The sequence below is a fragment of the Triturus cristatus genome, chromosome 8 (genome assembly GCF_964204655.1).
Source record: "Triturus cristatus chromosome 8, aTriCri1.1, whole genome shotgun sequence".
NCBI lineage: Eukaryota > Metazoa > Chordata > Amphibia > Caudata > Salamandridae > Triturus > Triturus cristatus.
In genome coordinates, this window is record NC_140591.1 from 1243722471 (window position 1) to 1243749142 (window position 26672).

General features: G+C 45.3%; 1 protein-coding gene across 2 annotated transcripts in view; it reads left to right on the forward strand.

The window, feature by feature from the left end:
- USP9X (ubiquitin specific peptidase 9 X-linked) overlaps nucleotides 1–26672 on the forward strand; it is a 1605828-nt gene that overhangs the window by 918536 nt on the left and 660620 nt on the right. For both annotated transcript variants that reach the window (XM_085622934.1, XM_085622935.1), the window contains exons 26-27: nucleotides 674–840; nucleotides 21259–21367. In XM_085622934.1, coding sequence (XP_085479060.1) covers nucleotides 674–840; nucleotides 21259–21367 — 276 coding nt within the window. The remainder of the gene's footprint in view (nucleotides 1–673; nucleotides 841–21258; nucleotides 21368–26672) is intronic.

Genomic DNA, 26672 nt, shown 5'->3' on the forward strand with positions numbered 1-26672 from the left:
TTATTACCAATGAAAGTAATGAAAATATTTAATTTTAAGTTGTTTTTACTACATACATTCTTTAAATTATCTAATTGTACTATAATCATCCCTTAACGCCTCCCATACATGAACCCTTATAACCCTGAACTTCCCCTTCATGCTACCTTCCCTGAACCCTAAATTCCCCTAACTATGCCTTAATGCTACTAATCCCTGAACCCTTTTTCAGTAGACAACATTTTTGGCACACTTGTTTGTCTATTTTTCCCAATACATTTAATGGAAACTATTCTATAATTTTGTCACATCGCTGACATTTCTTCCTACACCTTTCGATCACAGCTCCTTGTGCTTAATTGGCTCTTCATTGTTAGGTATTCTTCAGGACATGAATTCTGTGTTTCGGACACTGTTGACCATTGACGTGTACATTTTTTTTATTTCATGGGTAATAATATATGATGGTCATAGTGTACCCATGTTTTTTGAGTATCCTTTTATGCTCGTTGGAGTGATAGGATTAACAACTACCTGTCATCAATAACCATGTGTTATAAACTGTAGATAACTGTACCTTAACATTATAAAATATAATTGTCAGGTTCATTTTGGGTAAAAAGGGGTACCTTATATACAGTGTGACGTTTTCTTTTATGTATATATCTGATTATGTTTAATTCCTATTTTACAGGCAAATGCAGGAAATGAACCAGATCTAGATGATGAACAAGTTTGTTGTGAAGCATTGGAGGCAATGACTCTTTGTTTTGCTTTGATTCCAACAGCACTTGATGCGCTTAGTAAAGAAAAAGCATGGCAGACTTTCATCATTGACTTGCTATTACACTGTCACAGCAAGTAAGTTTTGTTTAATACACACGTTTTCTTTGATAACACCTATTTCTATTGTTTTTAATACAGCAGGTTGACATTTCAAAGTGCTACGACAACATATGTTAAATCAATTCCATTCCCATACTCCCCATCAACCCTCCCCTTGCCAAAGGGAAGTAAAGCCAAGAAATTGGGCATCTAAATAAATGACTCTGCCATGCTGTATAACCTATTGCTAAACCTCATAATTATACATGAATAGCTTCCCTGCTATTGTGCAGCGTTACAACATTCAGAGTCATTTATTGAAAGAAAAATGGAGACATGCAGTTTGAAACAAAGTCTTTAAAATCCCAAGGTCTGCCATGGTGTAGATCCACAGTGCCAAATTTCCCTGCTGCCTTTGGTTATTGTTCTCCATATATTGTTGAGACCATTTACTGTCTTTTGATTTTTCTGGCTTTCATGGCATTAGATTTTACGTTAAGTGCTTTAAAGCTATTAAGATTATCTGCTCCACATTGAAAAGTGCAGGTTGAACATCTGTTGTAGACACTTGTGTCCTTACCCTGCTGCATTTAATTTCGAATTGCTACTTCTTCTGGAGGTTCCTCATTTTTAGTAATATGTACAGGTGTCAAATTTGTTATGAAAACATTTCAATAACCACAGATGAGCTTACAAGCTTACAACACCACATAGGGGTAGTCATTGTACGAAATTAACCTATAGGCCACATGAAGCTACCAAACAATGCCCAGAATGTAATTTTCTTTTCCCTCCACTAAACATGATAACATTGCTCATGGCTTTTACTCTGCATGTCTGATGGATACTTCTACCTGCAAATTCCTCACCTTGTGAACAGCCCCTGACGCCAGTCTGGACCCAGAAACCTTTCTGCAATAGCTCATTTACGCTGTCCGAGGACTCCGACTCCATGTCGACGTAGGCGGCTGTACACCTGGTGATGTCACTGAATATAAAGTGCCCAGCTGATATGCTAATGGCAGTTCTCTTTCTCTACACCACCAACGGTGATTCGGAACTCTCTCATCTTATTCATGACTTCAATTTTAAGTTTAAAATGTCAATCACTGACCCCCACAATATCTGCCTATGATGTTTAGACCATGGCACAGGTTTGTTTGACTCCTGTAAGAGTATGCACCACAAGGTTGTTAAAGAGAGTGAAGCAAAGGGCTTTATTGCCAGGGATAAAGAAGGTAGATGGAGATCTCCTGGTGTTTTTTCAGTAGCCACTGCTGATGGGGAATCTAGGAAACTAGAAGCTGCTAAAAAAAATGGCAGCGTTAAAATCACTAAATGCCACTCATGTGTTATGCTTTTACACTCATGCTGTGTGGTATATGACCAATCTAGTAATTTCCAATCTCCCAGTTCATCTGTAAAGTTTTTTCTCAGAATTAGTCTGCGATGGTGAAGCAACTATTAAGGATATCATCCATTTAGGATTTGACTCAGAAGATTCTGTAGCAAGAGCCATGGGACCTTCGCTTGGCTTGGCTAAGGAACTCAAAATTATCTTCTGATATCCAGAAAAAAATAATGGGACTTCCATTTGCTGGCTTGAAACTCTTTGGGGAAAAGGTTCAGAATTTGATAGATTTAAAACGTTCTGAGTAACTGTTCTTTCATTAGGTGTTCAAACTCTCGAAATAATGTATCTTACTATGTGGGAAGTGAAAAGCAGCTTAACTGTAATGTTGCCTTTCCGTCCTCGCAAGACCGTGACTAGGATGGTGATAGACGCCTCCACTCTAGGTTGGGAAGGTCACCTGGAGGATTGGTGATAAGAGGTCTCTGGTTTCCAGGAGCCCAGCAGTATCATGCTAACCTGCTAGAGTTCAGAGCAATAAGGCTATCACTGAAGGCTTTTCTCCCTGCCATTTGCGGTCAGCGTTTTCAAATGTTGCCGAAACAATATGACTGCGATATGGTATAGCAACAAATAAGAGGGAATGGAATCTCATATTTTATATTGAGAAGCGTTGAGTCTCTGGCCCAAGATGCATCAAAATGGTATATTGATAATAGGCAATCATCTGGCTGGCTCGTTAAACTTCAGATCCAACCGTTTGAGTTGGAGTCATCTTGCCACCCACGAAAGGTATCTCCATCCGGAAATGGTCCTTTACTCCCTTGTTCTGTGGGAGAAACCGCAGGTGGACCTTTTTCCTCCACTCACAACACCACCCATTGCTTGCATTTCTGTATTGTCCATTATGTTATGCATTTTGCCTTGGAGAATACGTTTCATTTAAAATATAATTTGCCACTTCACTATGCCTTTCCGCCAATACCCTAGATGCCTCTGGTTTTGAGGAAGATTTCCCAAGATCAGGTCCAATTAATCCTCATTACTCATTGGCCGAGAAGGGTGTAGTTTGCAGACCTCCTGCCCCTTTCACTATGTTCTCCCGCTCCACCATCCCCTGCTCTGTAATACCTCTGTGGATAAATTTGCTTTCCCAGTGTGAGGGCCAGGTTCTCATACACGTTCATAACTGGAGATTGAGTAGGAACGTTTAGCTGCATTCTATTTACCATTGGAAGTGATAGTTATGTCTACTTTCGGTGATTCCACCTAAACAGTATATTTCAGAAGGTGGAACAAATTTTCGGTGATTCCACCTAAACAGTATATTTCAGAAGGTGGAACAAATTTTCTCACTTAGTATTCTAAAACCCTGTGGCTCCCTTGAAAGTGTTTCTTCGATATTCTGTTTTCTTTCATTAGCACAAGAAGGCTGTGCTGTGTAAGTACAGAGGGTACCCCTGCACGCCCCCACTAGAGGAGACAGCCCAGCCCATTCTCCGCTTCACCAATAGGGATGAGAACTAGTGATAAGAAAAGGGAAAGAGGATATCTAAAAGATGAAAATTGATCATGCTGTGTAACAAAGTAAGGAATAAGAATGTATAAATGGTACTGTCTTGTGATTGTTCTGCTTGTATTTATCAATAAAAAGATGGTTAAAAAAAAGGCTATGCTGTGGGGACAGTCAAACATTCTTTGGTTTCTTGTCTGCATTCTTCTGCCTTCCGACCAACTATCCCCATTTAATTCAGCTATTGTTTTTTTCATTTCTTGAAAGGTCTAAGTCATTTTATTATGCCCCGGTGGGACCTCAATTTAGTTTTAACATTCTTGAATGTTGACTTTCAAAACACTGTTAGAGACTTCTAGCTACAGATTCCTTACTTTAGAATATTCCCCGGATGTGAGCAGTATCTGTGTGCTAAGTGCTGGCTTTGAACGTGTATGTGTCGTAGATGTCTGTGCCAAATATTATGTTTGTGGTGCCTATATAGGCTCCTTCCTAGTGCTTTGACTTGACTTCTTTTCAGCGTGGATCCGGACGAGCGACCACATTAAAAAAAAAATGTATTGAGCATTTGTGCTCCCACTGTGCTTAGGGTTGTCCCCTAAAAAACACTGTGGGTTTTAAACACCCCGTGGAGCCTGCCACAGACAAATGAGTGTGAAATAGCCCCCCCTAGGTTGGTTTGTGGTGCCTGCAGCTGGACCATGACTCCAGGGTATTTTCTGACAGCAGCACTATAAATCCTAAAATGTTTTGGGGGCAGACGATGAAGCTTCTGGCAGCACGACTTCAGGTGACTGCACACCTCTCCAGGTCCTAGTCACGTGAAATGTCCCAGACCCACTCTTGGAGTTGTTTCCATTGATCGTTGTCTGGTAAGTCCCATAAGAATCCCAAGTAGTGGAAGCGCTCTTTTACTTCACAGTGTCGGTCCCAGTTCACTGACAAGGCGTGAGAACAATGCCACATGTCTAGACCCTGCTCCCTCACTCCACTCGTAGAGCCGGAGTCTGCTTACACCTCCCTGAATTTCCCAGGGCTGCTGTGATTCTCACCCAAAGCAAAAGGTTTTCTGAGGCCATGCACCTCGTATTTGGTTGACCATACTCAGGAGCATCTTCGGGCCTCATGGGTTCGGGAGGTGTCCTGACTGGGTTTACGCCTTTGGGTTTACCCTCTGGGCCAGTCAGGCCCTCTGGATTCGTCCCTGGTTTCGGACAGACTTCGCCGGGATTAGGTCACGTGACCCTAACCCCATAGTAATTTCCAACTCTGATACAGAAACAGTTTGGCGTCGCTCAACAAACCATCAAGGTCAGAGGCCAGGCCTTCTTTCTTTGATGGGTCCTGTGGGGAGTATGACTGGGGTGAGTCTGAGGATCCCTGTTACCCTAATCCCCTTGAAGAACTTTTGGCCACAGATAACCGGTATGAGGACATGGCTGATGCCAGTAGACTGGACACCTCACCAGACACTGGACTGATCTCGCCTCCTGGTGTGGCCATGGAGGAAGGGGCCTTCTTTGCTATGATGGTGTAGAGGGATTTGGGGCCCTCAACCTCATGCTACCCTCAGTAGGAGTCAAGACCAATATCTTGATGGAGGTGCTTCAACCCGGGGTGACCCACACAGAACTTCTGCACTTCAATTAAGCCATCTCTGATGTCCTGCTCTGGGCTTTGTCCTAGCCCTGCACGGGCTCTTCCATGCACAGGACTATTAGAATCCACCTGGGGGACATACCTTCCTCATCTAGACAACAACAGCCCCAGCACACAATACGCATAAGGGTATGACCGCTGTAGCTACAGTAAGTCAAAACAGTGCAAAAAGTGTTTAGAACACGTTTCTTTTGTTCTTTTATTCTTTGTTTTGGTTCATCCTTTTGTTCTCAGTCTTTATATACAGGTTAACAAGCGAACACGTGTTTCGTCGCCAGCATGGGGATTAGCCCTGTGACTTTTTCAAGGCTCCTAAGTCCTGTGTTGATATGTTATTAAAGTTTGGTGATAATTCCAACCACACGATATGCAGGTGACGGTAATGTTGTGATGCGTCCCACAAGAAATCCGATCCAGAGTAATGGTCTGTAACCTTAATTCAGAGCGGCGTTGTTGCATCTGTTTTCCTCATAGCGTCCTCGAGTATCTTCCTCATCTAGCATCCCACTCGTTAGTGCCTAGTGGTGCAGGCCTCAAACTCAAAGGTGGATCCTGGTGCTTTCCCTTAGACTCCAACCAATAGGGAATTAAAGAGGCTTTTCTCTTCTGCCAGCCTTGCACAGCAATTGTTGAACACCGCATGCCTCTTAGTCCGATACAGCCACACAGTATGGGACTAGATAGCGCAAGTGCTGCTCATGATCTCTAAAGAGGCCAAGCCTCCTGACACAGGCTATTGCCGAAGGCAGGGACGCATCAAAGTTCTCAATAGGATGCGGGCTGAACACAATAGACTTACTGGGCATGGCCATTGCTTTATCAGTGCCACTCCATCGCCATGCCTGGCAGAGATCAACTGACTTGTTTGGGAATGTCCAGGCATCCCTTATGGACATGCCCTTTGATGACACTTCGGCGCTTAAGCTCCTCAAGGAGAGTAGGGCCACCGACTGGTCGTTGGGACTCACCATGGCCCCTCGCCTGCCGCACTCTTCCTTTCGCTCATTCCATGACTTCGGTAGGGACTACCAGCCAAGTCCTTAGCCAGCCAGCAGACTACTGCATCCTTTTATGGCCATGGGCGCAGTTCCCACAAGTCCTGTGGGATCCAAGACCAGCGATCTACCCAGTCCTCCACCTCCTGGCAGCCACAGCCTCCATACTTTTTAATTATGCCATCGCAGCAACACGGGCAACCTTTGGACAACACCAACTTGTTCTGCAGGGTCATGCCTTCCCTTTCATAGAAACCTTGCCGGCCCTGCAACCGTCCTCAGATCGAATGACCAATGACAACCTTTCATTGTTGAGTCAGGAAGGGCAGGCTTTTTTGGCCAGAGGAGCCATCGAGAGTGTGCCGGCATCTGAAGTAGGTTGTAGTTGGTGTTCCTGCTACTATATGGTGCTCATGAAAGATGGAGGCATCTGCCCTTTTTTAGATCTGTGCCCTCAGAGCCTTTTTGAGGAAGGGGAAATTCAAAATGTTAACGCTGGCTCAGGTACTGTCTGCGTTGGACCCTGGAGACTGGATGGTATTGATGGACCTGCAAGATGCCTATTTTCACATCCCCATTCTACAGCCTTATCGGTCTTACCTGCGATTCACTGTGGGCCAGCAGTATTTCCAGTGTGCTTTGCTCCCACTAGTGCCCCTCAGGTGTTGGCGGTGGTTGCAGCACATCTGTGGAGGTCAGGAGTTGCAGTCCTCGCCTATCTCAGTGATGTGCTGCTGAGGGCAGGCTCGCCCTCCTTCAGTTTCGAGGTTCGCTATAAACATGCCAAAGTCAAACCTGACTCCTCCTCAGATGCTACCTTTCATCTGAGCCATTCTTCTGGACACAGTGCAATTCCGGGTCTACCCTCCGGCGATTCTAGGACATTCAGACTATGATCCTGATGTTTCAACCTCGGTTCTGGATTTCGGTGAGACTGACTCTGGGACTGCTGGCTCTGATGCCCTCCTTAATCCTTATGGTGAAGTACGCTCGATGGCATATGCAGACTCTGCAGTGGAATCTGAATTCCCAATGTGCGCACCATCAGGGGAATCTCCCCTACCAGGTTCAGGTTTAGAGCGAGAATGCAAAAGATCTGCAGTGGTGGTTATAGGACCACGGATAGGTCAACAGCAGACCCTTCTTCCCCACACAGAGCTGGCAGTGGTGACCGATACATTTCTCCTTTGCTGGGGCAGCCATCTGGGAGAAGTGGAGGTCAGAGGGCTCTGTTCTCAGATGGAGACTCTCCACCACATCAATCTTCTGGAGCTGAGGGCAGTTCGCTTGCCACTGAGAACTTTCCTGCCCTCCATCAAAGGGAAGCTGGTCCAGGTGTTCACGCACAACAGTACCTCCATGTGGTACGTCATCATTTGGGGAAGAGTCACCGAGGGCGCTGTGTCAGAAGGCTCTGCGCCTCTGGATATGGCTGAAACATGAGGACGCTTTCCTGTTCATAGAACACCTGATGGAATCTCTGAACGCCAGGGCGAACAAACTCTGCCGTCTGTGCCTCACGCACCACGTATTGTATCTGCACCTGGAGGTGTCTCCAGGTCTCTTTCAGGACTGGAGAGGACCCAGCTAGATATATTTGCCACCGCCGAGAGCATGCAATGCCAGCACTTATGTGCGCTGGAGTTTCCAAAGCTGCTCTTGCTCGGAGATGCATTAAGACTAGACTGGAATATGGGACTCCTATACAACTTTCCTCTGATACCTCTCCTCCTCAGAGTTCTCAAGAAGATCAGAACCGACCAGGCCCAAGTCATCCTACTGGCTCCGGATTGGGTGAGGAGACTATGGTATCTAGAACACCTGTGCATCTGGCCTCCAATAAGGCTGCCTTTTGGGAGGCCTACTGTAGCAGCAACAGGTCAGGGTCCTGCATCCCGAACCTGTGCACACAGCATCTTCATGCATGGAATTGAGTGTGGACAGTTGAGGGTCTTTGGCCTTCCTCTCAAGGTCTGTGACGTCATCTTAGCAGACAGCCGTTCATGAACAAAAACTGTATGCACCTGCCATATTTGGACAAGTTTGTGGCTTGGTTTGCTGAGAAAAATATTGACCACCCGTATCCATTATGGTGTTTGGTTTGTCCTTAGCTTAGCAAGGTCTTGATCTGGGCACAGTTAAGGGGTATCCTAGGGCCATCTGAGGATTTTTGCAGTTGCTGGATCAACCCTGTCTGTTTAAATCACCTTTTGTGAATCGTTTTCTGAAGGTTCTGAAGCATATGTTTTCTCCCAAACCTTTGGTTATGCTCCAATGAGATCTTAATTTGGTTCCGACATTTTTGGATGTGTTCTCAATTTCAACCCATGCATACCTGTCCTCGCAGACGTTAGACATTAAAAACACTTATCCTGTTGGCCATCAGCTCTGCCATCAGAGTTTGCGAGTTGTAGGCTCTTTATGTCCCACCTCCATATACCAGCTTCTTCCCGGACAAACTGGTTTTCCAAATCTGCGCCTCCTTTCTGTCGAATGTTGTAACACCCGTTCATATCGGCCAAACCATCATGCTGCAGACTTTCTTTGCTCCACCTTATTCCTCCAAGGAGGAAGAGTCTTACCACCGCCTGGACTCTGTGTTCTGCATAGACCATACCAAGAAACACCGGGAAAGCAGTGCAGGAACAGACCATCTCCAGATAGATAACACTGTGCTTTAAGGTCTGCTACGTATTAGCCAGTAAGCAACTCCCGGAGGCATTGCATGCTCATTCCTCCTGAGCCAAGGCTGTGCCTATAGTGTTCGTTCGCAGAATCCCTGTCTTGGTTATCTGTCAGGCTGCTACTTGGGTATCTTTACATATGTTGCCATACACTACTGCTTCAACAGTCAGGTCCGTTGTGACTAGCATTTCGCCTGTTCAGTCCCCCACACATTTTTGGTCTGAGCCAGTTCACTGACCCACCTCCGGGGAGATATTGCTTCGGTATCTATGTTGAGGTAAGGAATCTGCAGCTAGAAGTCTTAATGAAAACAAGTTACTTACCTTCGCTAATAACTTATCTGGTAAAGACTTTAGCTGCAGATTAATTACCACCACTCCCATCCTCCCCATTCTGTGAACTAGACTATTTCGCCTAAAGGCCTTTGTAGGACCTTAGAATGTGCACACTGGTCATCAACCTTCAGGCTTAGCTCCTTGCTTCTGGTGTGGGAAAAGTCACAACCTGATTTCAGCGCCCAGGGGTGGTGCCTAAATAGGCACCTCCCACGTCATATTCAACGCATACGATGCTATTGCAGAGCTGTTCGACACCACCTACTGGCACGCAGGGTTACTGCTCAAGATTTTCCGGTTCCAATGTGACGCTTGGGGAATATTCTAGGGTTAGGAATCGCAGCTAGGTTGTCTCTACCAGATAAGGTGTTAACAAAGGTAAGTAACTTGTTCTTATTGGCTATTACTGTAGTGAAAGACGACCGGAGATGCTTTTCTACCTAAGGTTGTCACCCTGTTTCAGGTAGGTCAGTCCATTACCCTTCCATGGAGGAAGAGAGACTCTATAAGCTAGAACCAAAAAGAGCAGTTAGTTTTTACATAAATCGAACAATAGACTTCTGTGTTGACGATAAGCTCTTATGGACTACTTAGGTAAGAGAAAAGGAACGTCAATTCAAAAGAGGACTTTATCAAGGTGGATTATTTCATGCATGTGATACAGTCTTCCAGCTGCAGATTCCTAACCTTAGACTAATACCCAGGCGTCAGACTGGGTCTAGAAGTTTTTGAACAGTACCCCTGCACACCGATAGGTGGCGTCTTCTGCACAATACTTATATAGGCTCCAACCTGGCGCACTGACATCCGTTCTTTTCTCTCTACTCTAGATAGTCCTGTCAGTTCAGAGCTACCCTCAGTAATTTTTGGACTGGATTTATTCTAGACTTTTTGCTGACAGTTTTTGATAGATTTTCTCTCCTGGTGTGACAGGAATTCCTCTAAGAAACTGGCTGGTTTCACACCATGTGCTGCTCATCATAGGCAGATTTCTAAAGGTATGATGACTTCACAACCTGCCGCGCCATGCATCCTAAGTCACTGAGGGAGTGATCCCTCAAGCTCCTCGCCACCCAACGTCAGACGACTGACACTCAAGATCTCGTTTGCACAGAATGTCCCAGGACTGTTCACGGAGATGCGCCCGGTGATTATTCATCACTCTTAAGTCATCAGTCTGGATCCTCCCACTATCACAAGAAATAGAAAAGGTCGAACCATTCTTAGACTACGTCGTGTTTGTCGAATTCTTCTGAAGAGACTTGGGAATGTCTGCACTCCAGGCCTTGCACTTTTGCGGAGTCCAAGTCAGGGTCCACTTTGTGTTTCTCTGACTTTCAAGGAGCTATCCCTGTCCAGCTTAAGAAATTTTATGAGCCCATGCACCTCATATTTAGGGTGCCTGGTCCCTCTGGAGCGCCTTCAGGCCCCACGGGTTCGAGAGGGTCCCCCACTGGATCACCACCAGCTGATTCGCCCCATGAATCCCATGTCCAGTCTAGAGCAGAGCCTCTGATGAGACCAAGAACTTTCTCAGCGCCTGCTAAAGTGTCCACGCCACCGACACTCCATGGTGGTGCCAAACCTATCATTCCTAGTTCTGACACAGGATCGGTGTTGCCGGAAACCTGTTCCGGTGGCAACCGAAACCATGCTCTCCTGATTAGGTCTATCAAATGTAAAAGGTACAGTATCCAGAGAGGGAGACAAATGGGAGATGGGAATGAGGACAACGGGTATGAGAAACTGGCAAAAAATGTCAACACGGCACCTGACATTGGCCTGGTCTTTTCTCCTGTGGCTCGGAAGGAGGGGTTTCTTTTGCTGTGATGGTGTGTAGGACAGCTGAGGTCTTGCACCTTCAGCTGTTCACAGAGCCAGTCAAGACGAACGTCTTAACAGAAGTACTTCAGTCAGGAGTCGCCCCTTCTGAACCCTTATTCCCATTTAATGAAGCCCTTACCGTTGTCCTACTTGGAGCCTGGTCCAAACCTTGGACAGGGGCTCCTGTGCATTGGTCAATTGCCCGCTGCCATCACCCCGCTCCTGGGAGCCTCAGTTTCCTTACCCAGCACCCTGCACCGGAGAGGTTGGTGAGCCAAGTCTACACTTCTAGGATCAAACCCAGTGCGTTCCCTACCACTCCACCAGATAGAGATTCTGAGAGGCTGGATACCTTGGGCAAGAGAATGTTCTCTTCAGCCATCATTGCACTATCGTCAGTGAACACCACGTACCCTTTGGGCTGAGAGTCTCATACAATCTGGGATTCAGTTTCATAAATGCTGCCTATTGTCTCTGAGTGAGCCTGACCCATACTCCCAGGCTATTGTGGGTGGGAGAGACACAGCAAAGTTCACCATACTATGTGAACTGAACATTATCGACTTGCTAGGTAGAGTACTTTGTTCGTGGCTTACCTTGCTGCACCACGCCTGGCTGAGAACCACTGGCTTTTCGGGGATGTCCAAGATTTGTTTATGGACATGCCTTAGATGGCTTTGGTCTTTTTGAAAAGAAGGCGGTGTCGGCACTGGAGCACTTTAAGGACAGCAGAACAATAGTTCCCTGGGATTGTCTCTGGCCCCTCGTCACCCCCATAGAAGGGGTCTCAAACTGCGTCCATACCCTCATGGCCAGCAGGCTTCCTATCCTTTTTGTGGCTGAGGACAGAGGGACAGGTAGTCAGATGATGGATCAATCCACCAGCAGCCTTAGCCTCCAAACCCCTTTAGTTGGCCCTCCGACCATCATGGACATCCAGTAGGGGGCAAGATACGCCATCACCTGCACCACTGGTGGTCAGTAACGTCTGACAGTTGAATTTTTCAAATCGTCCAAAAGGGCTTCTCCCTCCCCTTTGTGACTACCCCTCCACCAATGCCACTTTACTTACAACTGGCTGACGGAAGACCACCTTTCCTTGCTTTTTCAGGAATTTCTGGTTTGCCGGCATCAGAAGTACGTTGTGGTGGTTATTCCTGCTACTTTCTATGCAGAAGAAGGATGGAGGCCTTCATCCTATCCTAGACCTTCACCTTCTCAATCTCTTTCTGAAAAAAGAGAAATTCAGGATGCTCACACTCGTACAACTTCTGTCAACCCTTGACCTAGAAGACTGGATGGTGGTGTTGGACTTGCAGGATGTGCTTCCCTGCGGCCTTACTATCGCCGCCGGGTGTTAATGCAAGTGATGCCGGTGGTTGCAGCTCATTTGTGTGGTTTGGGGTTCCAGTTTTTCCCTACCTTGACAATGGGCTGTTGAAAGCAGGCTCGCCCCAGACCGTCATCTCCCATCTCCAGACTGACATACCTTCTGTACTCGCTGGCATTCTCTATCAGTGTACCAAAGTCACACCTGACTTCTTCTCAGACGCTCCCTTTCATTGGAGTTCTTCTGGATGCAGTGCAGTTTCGGACCTAGCCTCCCAGCGGCGAGTCCAGGATATTCAGGCTATGATACCGAAGTTTCAGCTCTAACCTGGATTTCGGTGAGAATGTGGCTGAGGTTGTTGGGGCTTATAGCCCCCTGCATGGTACACATGCCCATTTGCATATGTGGGTGCTGCAGTGGGACGTGAAGTCACAGCAGGCATAGCATCAGCAGAATCTGTCTGACATGGTAGAGATCTCGAAGGGATCTGTGAATGATATGCGGTGGTGGTAGACAAACGGCGATTGGGTCAGTGGTAGACCTCTCTCCCTTTCCCAGCCAGAACTGGCTCTGGAGACAGATGCATCACTTCTGGGATTGGCCGGCCATCTTGGAGAGGCGGGAATCCGAGGACTCTGGTCTCTAGCAGAGTAAGAGCTCCACATCAACCTGTTGGCGTTCAGACGGTTCGCTCGTCATTGAAAGACTTTCTTCCTTCGATCAAGAGAAGGCTGGTGCAGGTGTTCACGGACAACACCCCCGTCATGTGGTACTACAACAAACAGGAAGGGTTCGGCTCATGGGCTCGGCATCTCTGGACATCGCTTGAACTTCAGGGAATTTCCCTGGTGGTTCAGCACCTGACAGGCTCTCTGAATGAAGATGCCTAGCAGATCATGAATGGTGTCTTCACCCAGAGGTGGTTTAAGGCCTCTTTCAGCAGTGGGAAGAGCTTTGATTAGATTAGATCTAGTGCCAGCACTGGGAACGTTCTATGTCCATAGTTTCGCAGGATGTTGTTTCCAAGCCTACTCTTGCTCGGAGTCACTTTTCATGGTGGAGCTTTGACCTCTTTTATGCCTTTTCATCAATACCACTTCTGCTCAGAGTTCTCAAGAAGATCAAGAACTGGGCCCAAGTTAAATTTCTGGCTCCGGATTGGGCATCGAGAATCTGGTATCCTGAGCTCTTGAACATAACCATTGGTCCACTGATCAGGCTTCCTCTTTGGGAGAATCTTCTGTTGTAGCAACAGGCGAGGGTTCTGCAATGGAACTTGTGCACTCTTCACCTTCATACATGGAAGTTGACAGTTTTAGACTTTCCTCCCGAAGTCTGATGTTATTCCAGCTGCCAGGAGTCCCTCCACCAAGTAGGTACACACCTGCTGTTGGGATACTTTTGTGACATGTTTTTCCCACAACATCAACCACCTTTCTACACGTCTTTCTATGGGTCTTCTGTTGTCTCTATGGATGGACCAGCAGGGCTCTGCTCTGGGCACAGTTAAAGCGTATCTAGCAGCCATTTCAGCATATTTGTGGCTGCAGACCAACCTTTTTTATTCAAGTCACTTGTTTTGGCTAGTCTTTTTAAAGGGTTACAACACGTTTCCTCCATGCCATCCTCCATGCCCCAGTTGGATCTAAATCTTCTCACCTTTTTGATGTGTGCAACCTTTGAGCGTCTGCACAATGGCCCTCTTAAGCTATTGACCATCAAAACTACCTTTCTAGTGCCCATAACATCGGCTAGGAGGGACAGCTAATTGCAGGCACTCTCGGCGCACCCTCCCTACACCACCTTCTACCCTGACAAACTGGTCCTCTGGACACATGCCTTCTTCCTTCCAAAGGTTATGATCAGAGGTCATCTGATTTGGGAAAAATACCTCTTTTGGAATCCCAAATGGTGGCTGACAATTGGGTTCACTCCCGGTTCCAGTGAAAAAGGTGTAAAACCTGGGTGTCCTGATTGATGATAAATTAACATATAAATAACAAGTCAATAAAGTAACCTCTACAGCCTTTAAGCTGCGGAGTATCAGAGAAATTGCACAGTTTCTTCCCCCAAACCTGCTGAAAACAGCAGCCCTTTGCCTTGTAATGTTCAAATTGGAATATTGCACTGGACTATGTTAATTTACCCAAATCTCCCTTAAAAAAGCTGCAGACTTTACAAAATACAGCGGCAAGGCAAATCCTGAGGTACCAGTCAGCCTCACACGCTTTGGTGAACCATCCTTGGCTATCTGTGCATCAAAGGATTCCGTTAAAATGCTTTCTATTGTTTATAAGGTCTCCTGGGACAAGGTCCTACCTTCTTCAAAGAAAAACTCAGATGGTACGTCCCAAACAGAACTCTTAGGTCCTGCTCAGCTAGGAATTTGATTGTGCCACAGCACGATCAAAAACAGGAATTGCCTTCCCTTAGAGATAAAATCTGCTCCCTCTCTTTGGAGCTTCCATAAGTTACTAAAAACTTGGCTCTTTTCTAAACCCTAACTGATTTTATTTCCCTGGTTCTTTTTAGCGCTGAGACACCTTAGGGTAATTGTTTGTGGCTTATAAACTCAAAACAAATCCCTTCCATGTAGGCCAGAACTTCACCCTGCCTCCCATTTTTGCTCTGCCTCATCCCTCCATAGAAGAGGGGAGACTTCACCGTCCAAAAAAGGCACTGTCATTCTACCTTGATCGCACAGAACAGGTCTGGGTGGACGAACATCTCTTCGTGGAGTACGTAGGAACTTAGAAAGGGAAGGCTGTGTAGAAACTGACCATCTAAAGTTGGACAGTGCTCTGCATTAGATCTGCTACACATTGGCCAAGAAGCAACCCCCTAAGGGTTTTTGTGCTCTGTCCACCAGAACTAAGGCTGCGACAACTGCGTTAGCCTGCGGAGTGCCTTTGCTGGATATCTGTCAGGCAGCACTGTGCCCACATTTACCAAACACTACTGTCGGGAAAGTCTGTTCACCTGTGCTGGGCACTTTGCCCATGCGGTCCTGCAAGGTTATTAATTTAAAATTGGCTTTGGACACCCACTTAATGGAGGTTTTGCTTGAGTATCTATCCTGAGCTAACAAATCTACTGTTAAAAGTCTGTATCAGATGAACAAGTTACTTAACTTCTGTAACGCCTTTTCTGGTAGAGAACATGTAGCTGCAGATTCCTTACCGACCCGACCCTCCTCTCTGCAAGCCGATTGCAGTGTAAGGTACACCCTTCTCAGGGCCCTATTTTTCCCACCAATGGTCAGTTCTCATCGATGAAATGGAGGTTGCTGAACAGTACTCTACGAAACTGAAGTGACCACTGGAGAAGAAGGCCTGGATGGTGAATATACTCTTAAATATTCCAAGTCAGATATAGGTGGTAGCTTCCTCGCATTCAATCTTCCGAGCCACCTCCACAGTCTTCCTGACAGATAAAGAAGCTTGTGTGTGTCCCGACCTCATGGGATCTTTAGATGTGGAATTGTTCCTTGACATCAAATGCCCTGCCCTCTTCAATGTTGAATGGTCTATCCATGTCTACCCGAACCTTGAAGGGAAACAGGCTGCCTCTGTGCCTTTTCACAACGTCGAATGGGGATACCCTATCTTTGATGTAGCCTTTGCTTCTTGGGTCTCCCTTGGTGGGTGTCCTCCGAGATAGGGACTGGAGTACTGGTAGAAGGGTGACCCTCTTCTTGCTCCTTAAATCTTCAGTTTGATCTTGACTTGGATTTCTGCTGCCTGTTCAAAAAGACAAAATGTTTGAAAAAAGTAAAAATATTTCCTGTCAGAGTATGACCTGACCTAAATTGACTTAGTGGACGAAATACTCTGCAAATATGTTTTAAAAGAAAGTTGGAAAGATTTCCAAAGGGAAAAAGTAAATAAAGTTCAGTGCTTCAAGATTCTATTACCAGGAGCTAGAACTGAGGTAACTGCCACCTGCTGGGCTTGATGGTATACCTGTGGGCTTGAGGCCCTTAAAGACGCACTTTTACTTTCAACTTAACATAACTACAGCCTATGTGCCTACATTGCTGTGCTTCCTTTTCCCTTCATTTGCTTACAAAGAAAGTTTGTGCAAGGTATTTTTAAATGTCCCCTACTGTTCTAGGGACATTTTAGATTTTCAATCTCTAATTCATGGATTTGGCCATTATCGCTTATCAGCTGTAAATAATTCTAAGGAATGGGACATGAGAGCGCTTCTAGACGTAGAAGTAACAATTGTGCATCACACTCTCCATAGGTTTATGGTGGTGAGGTCAATGGAGGAGTTCAGACAGATTGAGAGTTCAGATAAACATATAAAGCCTCCTGAAAGGCTTTACTATTTAGATACACAAATTGAAGGGAATATACCACGCATCATTAAGGCAGTCTTCTTTCCACATTTAGCTGAAGAATGACATGCTAGCAGAAAATGATTGACCTTCAGTCTTCATTAGGGAAGTACCCTGAGCGAGGAAGTAATAAGAGTAGTTTTCTTCCCATAGTACTTGTGGAGATAGGGAAATTTATACCAGTTGGTGAGCTGTCAGACAGGCTCCAGCCTTGCATAGAAACCATGCTACTGCAACAAATGGTGGTCGGAATGCTGAATGACTCAAACATTCACCCCCAGTCGAGAACTGGGTTAAATCCATCTTATTTTACTCACTAGGCCACCCCAGTTTGGACCCAGCCAAATGCAAACCAGTCGTGACCCTGTTACTCATGGGAGCAGTCCAACCCGAACAGCCTAGCCGAGTCCTCCTTAGACTGGAAACAAGCATCCTGTGACTGGTTTCGGTGGTAACACCCCCTCATCAGCCAGGCTAGCTTGAATCCAGTGGCACAGCGAGCAAGGGACCCACGTCTGGGCATACCCATCCCACTTAAGGTGAAAAGTGCTGCGGCAACAAACGATGGAAGGAATGTTAAATGAATCAAAGATTCAACCCCAGTCAAGAGATCTGGGTTAAATCTGTTATTGTTTTTCCCACTACGCCACCCCAATTGAAACTATGCGTGGTGGGATAAACCCTCTGTTCGACATGTCATTCCCTTACATAGTGAGCCCCAAGCACAGGATCAATACCTCTTGAAGCCAAAAGCAAAGTGCTGTATAAAAGCAAAACTAAATTGTGAGGAAATGGGGTATATTATATGGTGTACTTGTGCAGCCTCACTCTTATGAGCCCCTTCAGAACCAGTAGGTTTCGGTTGTTCAATCCTCTAGCTCAGCGCTGGGTAGCTGTGGCTCTGAGCAGCAAGGCTTACACATAGGAACAAGTGTAAAGCATTTAAACAGCACCAAAACAATTGAAGAAGGAATAAACGAGACGCTCAAAAATTCCAACACCAATTTGCAAAAATTGGCTGTATTTTTAGATAGCGCAACAAAAGAGATCCACCAAAGGGTTCCAAAGATATAGAATTTACAGAGTATACTAATTTGAAACATTTCATGCAGCCACAAACAATCAATGGTAAATTAAGCAAATCTTTTTGAGCAAACACTCTGGCTAGGTATATTGCAGTTGGTTAGAGTTTCTTTGGGTGGCCAACTCCGAAAGGTAGCCAGTCAGTGGGACCAGCAAAGCCATCAGTTACCTCAGCAAGTGAATCAGTTTTCAGACCATTCCAGGCACTGTTATCCTTTGCTATGGTTTTCTATGGAAGTGGTCCTGATACAAGGGATCCAGGAAGCTGATGATGCTCAAGGTTGCTGTGGATGCAATGCGGTCTATGACACCACTTCTCCATGAGCATGACTTGACAGGCACATTCACTTCTCCTTTTCTACCCACCAGGTTTAGCAGGTGCAGCCCACATTGGTGCAGCTATTCTTTGCTCATTTCACTGTGCAGCAGGGCAGTCCTTCTTCCGTTCTTCTTCAAGTCTATTTCAGATCTGAGCTCTGGGTTCCACCGGAACCCTCTTTATGCTCCGAAAATGCCCCAAGGGTAGGTTACGGTTGGTAGCTATTGACTTACTAGTTTCGCTCCCTGCGGATGACCACTTCCTGGGAAGTGTGGCCTCTGGCTTTCCCAAGATCCTCCTTTTTGCCCATCCCAACATGGCAGAACCCCTTTCTGGATGTCCAGAACTCCCTAGCTCAACTCGAAGATGTGGCTTCCAAGTATGCTATACGCCCCTAGAAAACCAGTTTGGCAACTGGTTTCCCCTTCCCTAGTGCCAGCGTGTCTGCCTAGACAGTAAAGCAGCTCCTCTCCCAAGTGTTACCCATTTGCAGCTTCTCCTTTGAAGCCCGACTTTGGGCCATCACCTGTTTGGCTTCCTGCATGAGGGAGTAAACCAGTTTCTCCAGTGCAGGCTTGTATTGTCTCTTTTCCTAGGAGTCGTTAGCACTTCTCCCAAGGAGTACAGAAAGTTGTTTCAGTGACATGCTTCTTGTGCAGCCAGTACAATCCCTGGGGTGACTTTTCAACTTATATGCCCTGGGTACCATACACTAGGGACTTACAGGTAAGTTAGTCAGACAGTTGTGTATAGTCAATGTAACATACACGTTTTGGGGTCAGGGCACTGGCACTTTGAGCCGAAAAAACAGCAGCTTTAGTCCCAAAAAATGGGAGTGACCATGCAAAAAGAGGCCTCTCCTTACATAAATCAGTTTCAATATCAAAGCATAATAGTTCCATGCCTTTCTCCAATGAATACTACTGTTTTAGCCTCCAAACCAGATTGATCTTATGAAATGGTTTGAGCTTATAGAAATCTAAACACTCATACATGCCCATAAGCAGTGCAAAATGCGCACAGCACAGATTTAATGACAAACCTAGTAAGAAGAAAGTACAAAACAACCCTGGTTATCTCCGGTGGGTTTTTAGTCGGAATATAGTGCCTGAAAGCAAATATCTAACCACCTTCAGTTTTGACAAAGTGCATACTCATTCAAACGATTGCCTGTGAGGTATAAAAATGCAGCCCTGGCCTATTCTTAGCACGCGTCATGGAGATCTTCCAACCAGATTCCAAGGCTCTATCATACGTTGATGGCATCGATCTCGCCAGGGACAATCTAGAAGTACACCTAACTAGGGTTGACGGGACAGTGACAACATTAACATCACATGGTTATAAGATCAAACTTAAAAAAGACTAATATTGCCTACCTGATGGCAACTTTTCTTGGACAGGAGTTAACCAATGAGGGCAATGTACTGGCACCTGATTTGTTCCAGAGTCTCTTGAAAAGGAGTGATAATGTATTCTTTTGCCTAAGGCTGCTGTATTAATTGGGTTAATAAATGTAAAAGTTGTATGTGCTTTCACAGTGGTGATTAGTTTTGGCTTTCAGTTTTTGTGCAATGGAGGCCATTGGTGACATGTTTAGAAATTAATAATTCTTGTTTAGGCATTATGTTATCGCTCTATAATTGCTGTTGGTCTGTGAGATTTACAAAGCTTTGAATTATAGTTGCACGTAAGGCTCAATAAACATTATTACTTGAGGTAGGCAAAATACCTGCGGGACAACCGAAATGCAGGTATTTAGCCTGGTTTGGTTTTTTCCCTCATACATCCTTGTAGTGCAGTTGGGCTGCTTCACTGCTCCGTAGTTGGGAAAAATATTAGCACAACTGCTTCTAAAATTGATTTTGGGGGTTAGACAGTATAATTACTCTAGTATTAAATGCTTTGGTCTGGACCTCTGGTAGTACACTTGAGACCGACTTCCCCAGCATGGAAGTCATAATTCTGTGTGCCAGGGTCTTGCAGGAAAGGTTGGTTTAAAGAGCATTATCGGGGGCAGCCATTGCTATTAACTTCGTGTAATTAAGTAAATTACAATGACAGGCATCCCAACAGTGCTGGACGACTCGAATTCCTCCTGGATTGTATTCCTTAATGTCCATAGTTAGATTTTTGTTTTGAAGGGCATTTGATATGCAGACCTTCCTTTTTAGGTTTCGCCTAACCCCGCGCATGTGCTGTAGCTGTGAGGAGTATTGTATATAGTAAAGAGCTTGAAGCCCGCCCTTAACTTACCATTTCTTGGCTTAATTGACCTTTTTAGCTACCGCCTAAATGGACACCATATGGCTCATGTCACTTACTTTTATTTCTTTGGTGCATGGACCAAGTACTAATTGATTTCATTTCATTAGTATTGTTCCGCTGGCCATCTGCTGCTCGTACTGTCATTCAGGTTCTATTTATTTTTATAAGGCACAAAATCTGCCCAAGGGCATTGGAATGCCAGGCCACAACACTCCACGACAATCTGCTCTACTCCCCTCCGTGACACTATGCCACTCCACAACACACTAGGCTACTCTATTCTATGCCTTTTCACGCTGCTTCCTCCATGACACTACTGCACTCTACAACGCTCTAGGCCTCTCCATGACACTCCACTACACTCAATTCCGCTCTCCTCTATGCCACTCACTTTTAGCCAGGCTGAACAGCAGCCACACTGGTGTACAACATAGCTAAAACACATTGCCAAAGCCAGTAGCTCTTGCACAGGCAAGACCTTTTGGCTTTGCCAATGCTTGTTCCAGTCATGGCAAACATATGCGGAAACAGCAGAACTGCCCACAGTTTTGCATCCGCATGCCACAGAATGAACACAGAGAAGTTTCCCCCATCCCTACTTGTTATTAAAGATTGATACAAATTAGCTGTGGTTGTAACAACTTTCAATGTGAGTTTTTTCTGTTTCAGTTTTACAGTTTAGCATGTGTTCAAGAAGCTTCTGCCCTGCTGTTTTAAACATTTTTTTATATTGCTTTTAAAACTTTTCAGACTTGTTCGTCAGATGGCACAAGAACAGTTTTTTCTGATGGCGACTCGTTGTTGCATGGGACACAGACCTCTGCTTTTCTTCATAACGCTACTCTTCACAGTATTGGGGGTAACGTATTTTTTATTTGTTTGACCTGTTTATTGATTTTTTACATTGAACAGTAAAGTTTGCAAGCATTTATATTTTCATATAGAACCAGTAGGCAGTTTACGATGTAGATTGTTTAACATAGCATCGCAATGACATAAAGATATAACTGCCATCCGTTCTTCCTGTCATCCGTTCTTCCTTGTTAGCGATAGATATCATACCCCAGGTTTCTCATGCAGTTAAGAATCTTTCAGCGTAATGCTTTTTCCTGGTTGCAATACAGTATAAACATCCTTTACGTGTACATATTATAATTACATATATACATCCCGTATGGCTTCACTCCACCATGTCACTTCAATTAGCTAATCGATCAAACAACCTTATTGATAACATTAAACCAATAACATAACCAGAAGGAGGGTTAAGGGAAGAAAGCAGGATCCTCATATGGGTGGGTGAACAACACTGTCTATGATCAGTGCAGAAAAGTGCCATTTATACAATCGTACATTTGCATATTTAGCTACGTGAAATTAATAAATGTCAGTTTGGGGTATATGAAGCATATCGTACTGTCCCAGTTCACAATTAGGGCCGCATCCTGACACATGTATTAAACAATATCAATTAGTGGTAGGAATGTCCGATGGGTCATCTTGGGGGTAATGTATTATACTTTTTCATATAATACAAGGTGATTTGCAATGTCCACACTTAAAACTATATCCACCGAATTATTTTTAAGGGCAGAAAACAAGACTTAACTCTTGGGCCTTAATGTCGATGAATTAAAAATGTAATGACCTATAACAAAATATCTGCAGATTGCAATCGGCGTCAAAGCAGCAATACCATGTAAACAAAACAACAAACAATTATGCTTTCCCAGCTTTGTTTCAGGGCAAGTGTGCTCTGTGCTGTGTTGATTGAAGGCAAGCTGAGGAAGCGGTCTTTTGTCAAGGTGCCTGATATAGATGTAGGTTTCTTTCTTCTGAGTAAGTTATGGAAGGGTTAGACATTACCTGCTGCATTATTGCTGACCTTTTGCCAAATTTTGGAAGATTTATAGTTTTAGTGTAATGTAAAATGCATGAACTGGATTTTCTGGATGCAGTGCAGCAGTGAACTATCTTACAAGCTGATACTATGAGTTTTTTTGCAAACATCTTTATTAATTTTTCAAACGGGAACATCTACGGAGTCACGTCCCAGCACAAAACATACAGTTACATGATAGGCATGTGCGGCTTAAAATGTACATGGAAGCAATTAGCTCAGTAAAGTATAAACAGTGTACCGGACCTATCACATCTTAATCTGGATCAGGGCCCATTTCATCCTCACCTAACTCACGTATCCCCTCTGTACCCCAACTTCACAGAGAAAATCCTCCCACCGATCTCCTCACCAAGAGGCACACTCTCTAGTGCATGGCTCATCTGTCAACAAAATTCAGATGCTACGAGTTTTGAAAGGTTCGGAATAAATAGGTAATTAGTTTTGAGCTCAACAAAAAAGAGATGTGGATACATAATTTAGGAATTTTCAATCACAATAAGTTTGCCTTTAAAGTGCTAATGTATGCCAATGTATTGTTTTACAGTTGGACAATAATTTAGGGCTTGTAATGATGTAGTTTGGCAAGCCTGAGTGAGCCTTTAGAAGATTGCCTGTTTAACATTGATGCACAAGGAGTCTTTGTACTCCAGTATAAAACGAAGTAAGGAAGCCAGTGGAACATAAAAAGAAGGTAGTAAATTGGAGTTGTCATCAAAGCTTCATATTTAAGAGTAAAAGAGAAATGTTTTTCTATGCAGCTTTGTACCTCGGTCTATCCATTTCACAGAATTATATTAGGAGTTGGCAGGCCTAATTTGATTACAGTGAAAGTATCGACCCTTGTGGGTTGACTGAGTGGGTTGCCGTGCTAGGAAGTTGCATGTCACTTGAAGATTACAAATGCACTTATAGAACAATGTTCACACTGTAAATAAAACTCCTTCTCATTGCATGTGTACAGTCCAGATCCCCTTTTGTTTTTGCACATAGTCTGCTTTACTAAGGTCTCTATAACATATGAGTGATGTAACTACTGAATAGTGGGGCTAAAACAAAATCTGACCCATCAAATGTCCATGAAAATGATCAGCAGAGAATCTGAGACAAAGCCTTGAAGCTATTGTACTGTTGGACCTGAACTGAGCACCCAATACAACCTTTAAGCTCTGGACTCGAGGTAGAGAGGCAGGGAAATCAAGGGCAGGTGGTGTGGGGTTGAAACTCACAACTGTGCAAAACACACAATATTTTGAAAAAAATCAATGACCCATCAGTGTGTTCACTTTTAAAAAGAAAAGGCATATTTATCACATACAATTTAATACTAAACTTATCATTAAAAATGGTCATAATAAAAAGCATCAAAGAAATAGGGGGAGATTTGAGGAATTTTCCAGCAGGGGCCTCGTCCTCCTAGTTACAAATATATTGATTAAAAACTGAAGCCCTACTCTGTAGTGTGTGCTAAACCTCCTTCAGGCAGAAAAAGCACAAGGCTTTTTTTGTATAACCCTCTCCCACTAGGGTTACCCTTTGGTGGCATGCTTCATCATAGGGTTCTTCCTTTTCCGCAGTGGAACGAGGCGTGCTGCTACTTGTGGAATACACGGTAGTGCTAAATGGTATACACCACATGATGATTTGGAGGTGGTTTAATTGTGAATTAAAAATACCTACCGGGTAGGAAAGCTATGCTTTATTCTGTCCTCCAGACTGTGTGAATAAAAAGGAAGAAATGTAGAAAGTATGTATGGTTTTAATTACCCTACTTTCTAAATGCTCTACATGTTTCAAGCCACCCTTCCCTGTGGTTATCGTCAGGACCAAGAATTACACTTCCTGATACCACTTGAGAAAGTTCCCTCTTTCTGCATGGTTGCCCCACTTTTTGCTGAATTGCTGATGTACTTTGAGTATGCCCGGAGTTCCTACTCATCAGGTACCCAGGGCCTATATTCTTTCCATAAAACTGCATTGAAGTCTAAACCCAATTGGCATCTCTTCCCACAAGTCAGCCCCTGGTAAATGGTACCACAGGTACCCAAGGCGCTGTGACCAGAGAAGGACTCTAAGGGCTGTAGCACTTATTGTGTCACCCTTAGAGGTCATGTACCATTACACTCACACACTGCCTTTGCAGGCTGCGTGTTTTGGTGCAGAACAAAGTGAAGAGTCGACATGGCACACATCTGTGTGCCATGCCTGCAACCCACTGCCCTGGCATAGGTCGGTCACCCCTCTAGCTGGGTGCACTATACCAGTGGTGAGGGTACAGGTGCATGAGCCCTGTACCCCTACGGTGTCGAAGTCCATTCTTAGACATTGTAAGTGCAGTGCTGCCATTAAGAGTTTATGGTGCTGGGAGTTTGTCATTACGAACTCCACAGTACCATATTGGCTACACTGAAAACTGAGAGGTTTGGTATCAAACTTCTCAGCACATTAAACCCACACTGATGCCAGAGTGGGATTTAATGAAAAATGCACACAGAGGGCATCTTAGAGATGCCCCCTGAAAACTAACCTACCACTAGTGTCCAGGCTGAGTGGCTGCTTTCAGCTGCCACCACCAGACATGTTTCTGGATCCCTGGGTCAAGAGCCTGCTGCTCTCTGGGGCCTGAAACAATGCACATCCTGGGACGAGGTGCCAAGCCTCCTACCCCAGGATGGGCAGGGTTCACGAAGGGGGAGCTTCAAAGGGTTGGCGCCTTTGTGAGCTTCCTCAGGCCACTTGCTGCTCTCAGCAACTGGTCCCCACTGGTTCTGACCCCCACTTTGGGCGGGTGAACCGGCAGGAAAAACAAGTGAGGAAGAGAGGTGTGACCACCTCTGCTAATTCCACCCCTCAGGTGGTAGAGGTGAGGTGAAGCAAAACTCTCAGTCCACGCCATCTTGAAGATGGGGGGACTCAGCCAACCAGGGACAGGCTCGTGCCCCCCCTCCCACTGGAGAGTGGCACTGGAGAGTGGCAGAATAGGGGGTGTACCCCCTTTTACCTACCTGTAACGCCCTAAATCTAGTATTTAGGGGCACCCATTAACTTTGCTTCCTCAGACAAGAAGAAACTACAAGAAGGAAGGAACAGCCGTGCAGCAGCTAAGAAGAGGAAGACGCCCACTGACTTGGCCCCACCCTCGAACCTGCTCCTGCGAAATCCCAGTGTGTCCTGCAGCCAGCAACCTCGAAAACCCCGGAGGGCCTGCCTTCCTTCAACCCCAAAGACTTTGTCTCCTGTGAACACCGGATTTGTTAATCTGCAACCTCTGGCCCCGGCCAGAAACCGCAAATCCGTACCACTGTACACCCGCCGTCCACGGCCCGAGCTCGAGTGGGCAAACACCATGAGGAGGTTCCCCTGGCGATCCTGACCAGAGATCCGGCGACCCCTGATCTGCCTCCAGCCGACATCTGCAGCCTAAATCCACAACGTCCCCCTCCCCCCAACCGCGACCAGGAGCTGGTAAAAAGATCCGACCCCAAAAAGCACCCCTGAACCCGCCTCCCCACGGCCTTGTGTGCCCAAACCGACGGTGCCTAACCAACCCCTAACTTAACAACTTGCCTCTCGAAGTGGTGGTCGCATCCAGAAGACCTTCGTCCACAAGACTGCAGTGCCTTTGCAAACCGGAGGTTCCCTATTGAAAACAGGGCGCCCGATGTCGAAACAGCACCCTGCAACCGGCCGCCCTAGTGCCGCTGAGGTTGCTCCTTTGGTGCTACTTTGTTTCCCCATTTGCCCCGAGCTTAAGTCCAGGAGCTTTGCTCCCGCAGCCAAGTGGCCTGCTCGCCAGCAGCCGCCAACCGTTGGATAACATTGGGCCTCAGCACTCTGCACCCGGTCGCCCTAGTGCCGCTGAGGGTGTAACAAGAGTGCATCCTTGACCCTTTGGGACCCCTGAATCTACCAACAGAACCTCAACTCCCTCTACTTACCTTAAAACCGATAACACTATTTTCCTCCATAGGATAACATTAACTCTATTTCTTGGAAAAGTTTCCAAGTGTGGAGTTTGAAAACCTAAAGAAATTCTTTAAAATTGCACTAACTAACAAAAACGATTTTACTTACCTGTTTGCAGGAAATGTCCCAGAGTCGTATCCAGGTATACTACTCTGAGTACGAAAAGTAATCTCAAAAGTAACTTACCTGTAATTTTACTGAATAGCCCATTCAAGTCTATGTACTGTATTTACAAAGTATTGCATTTCTCTGAAACCATAGTGTAAGTCAAAACAAAGTGCATATACTATTACAAGTC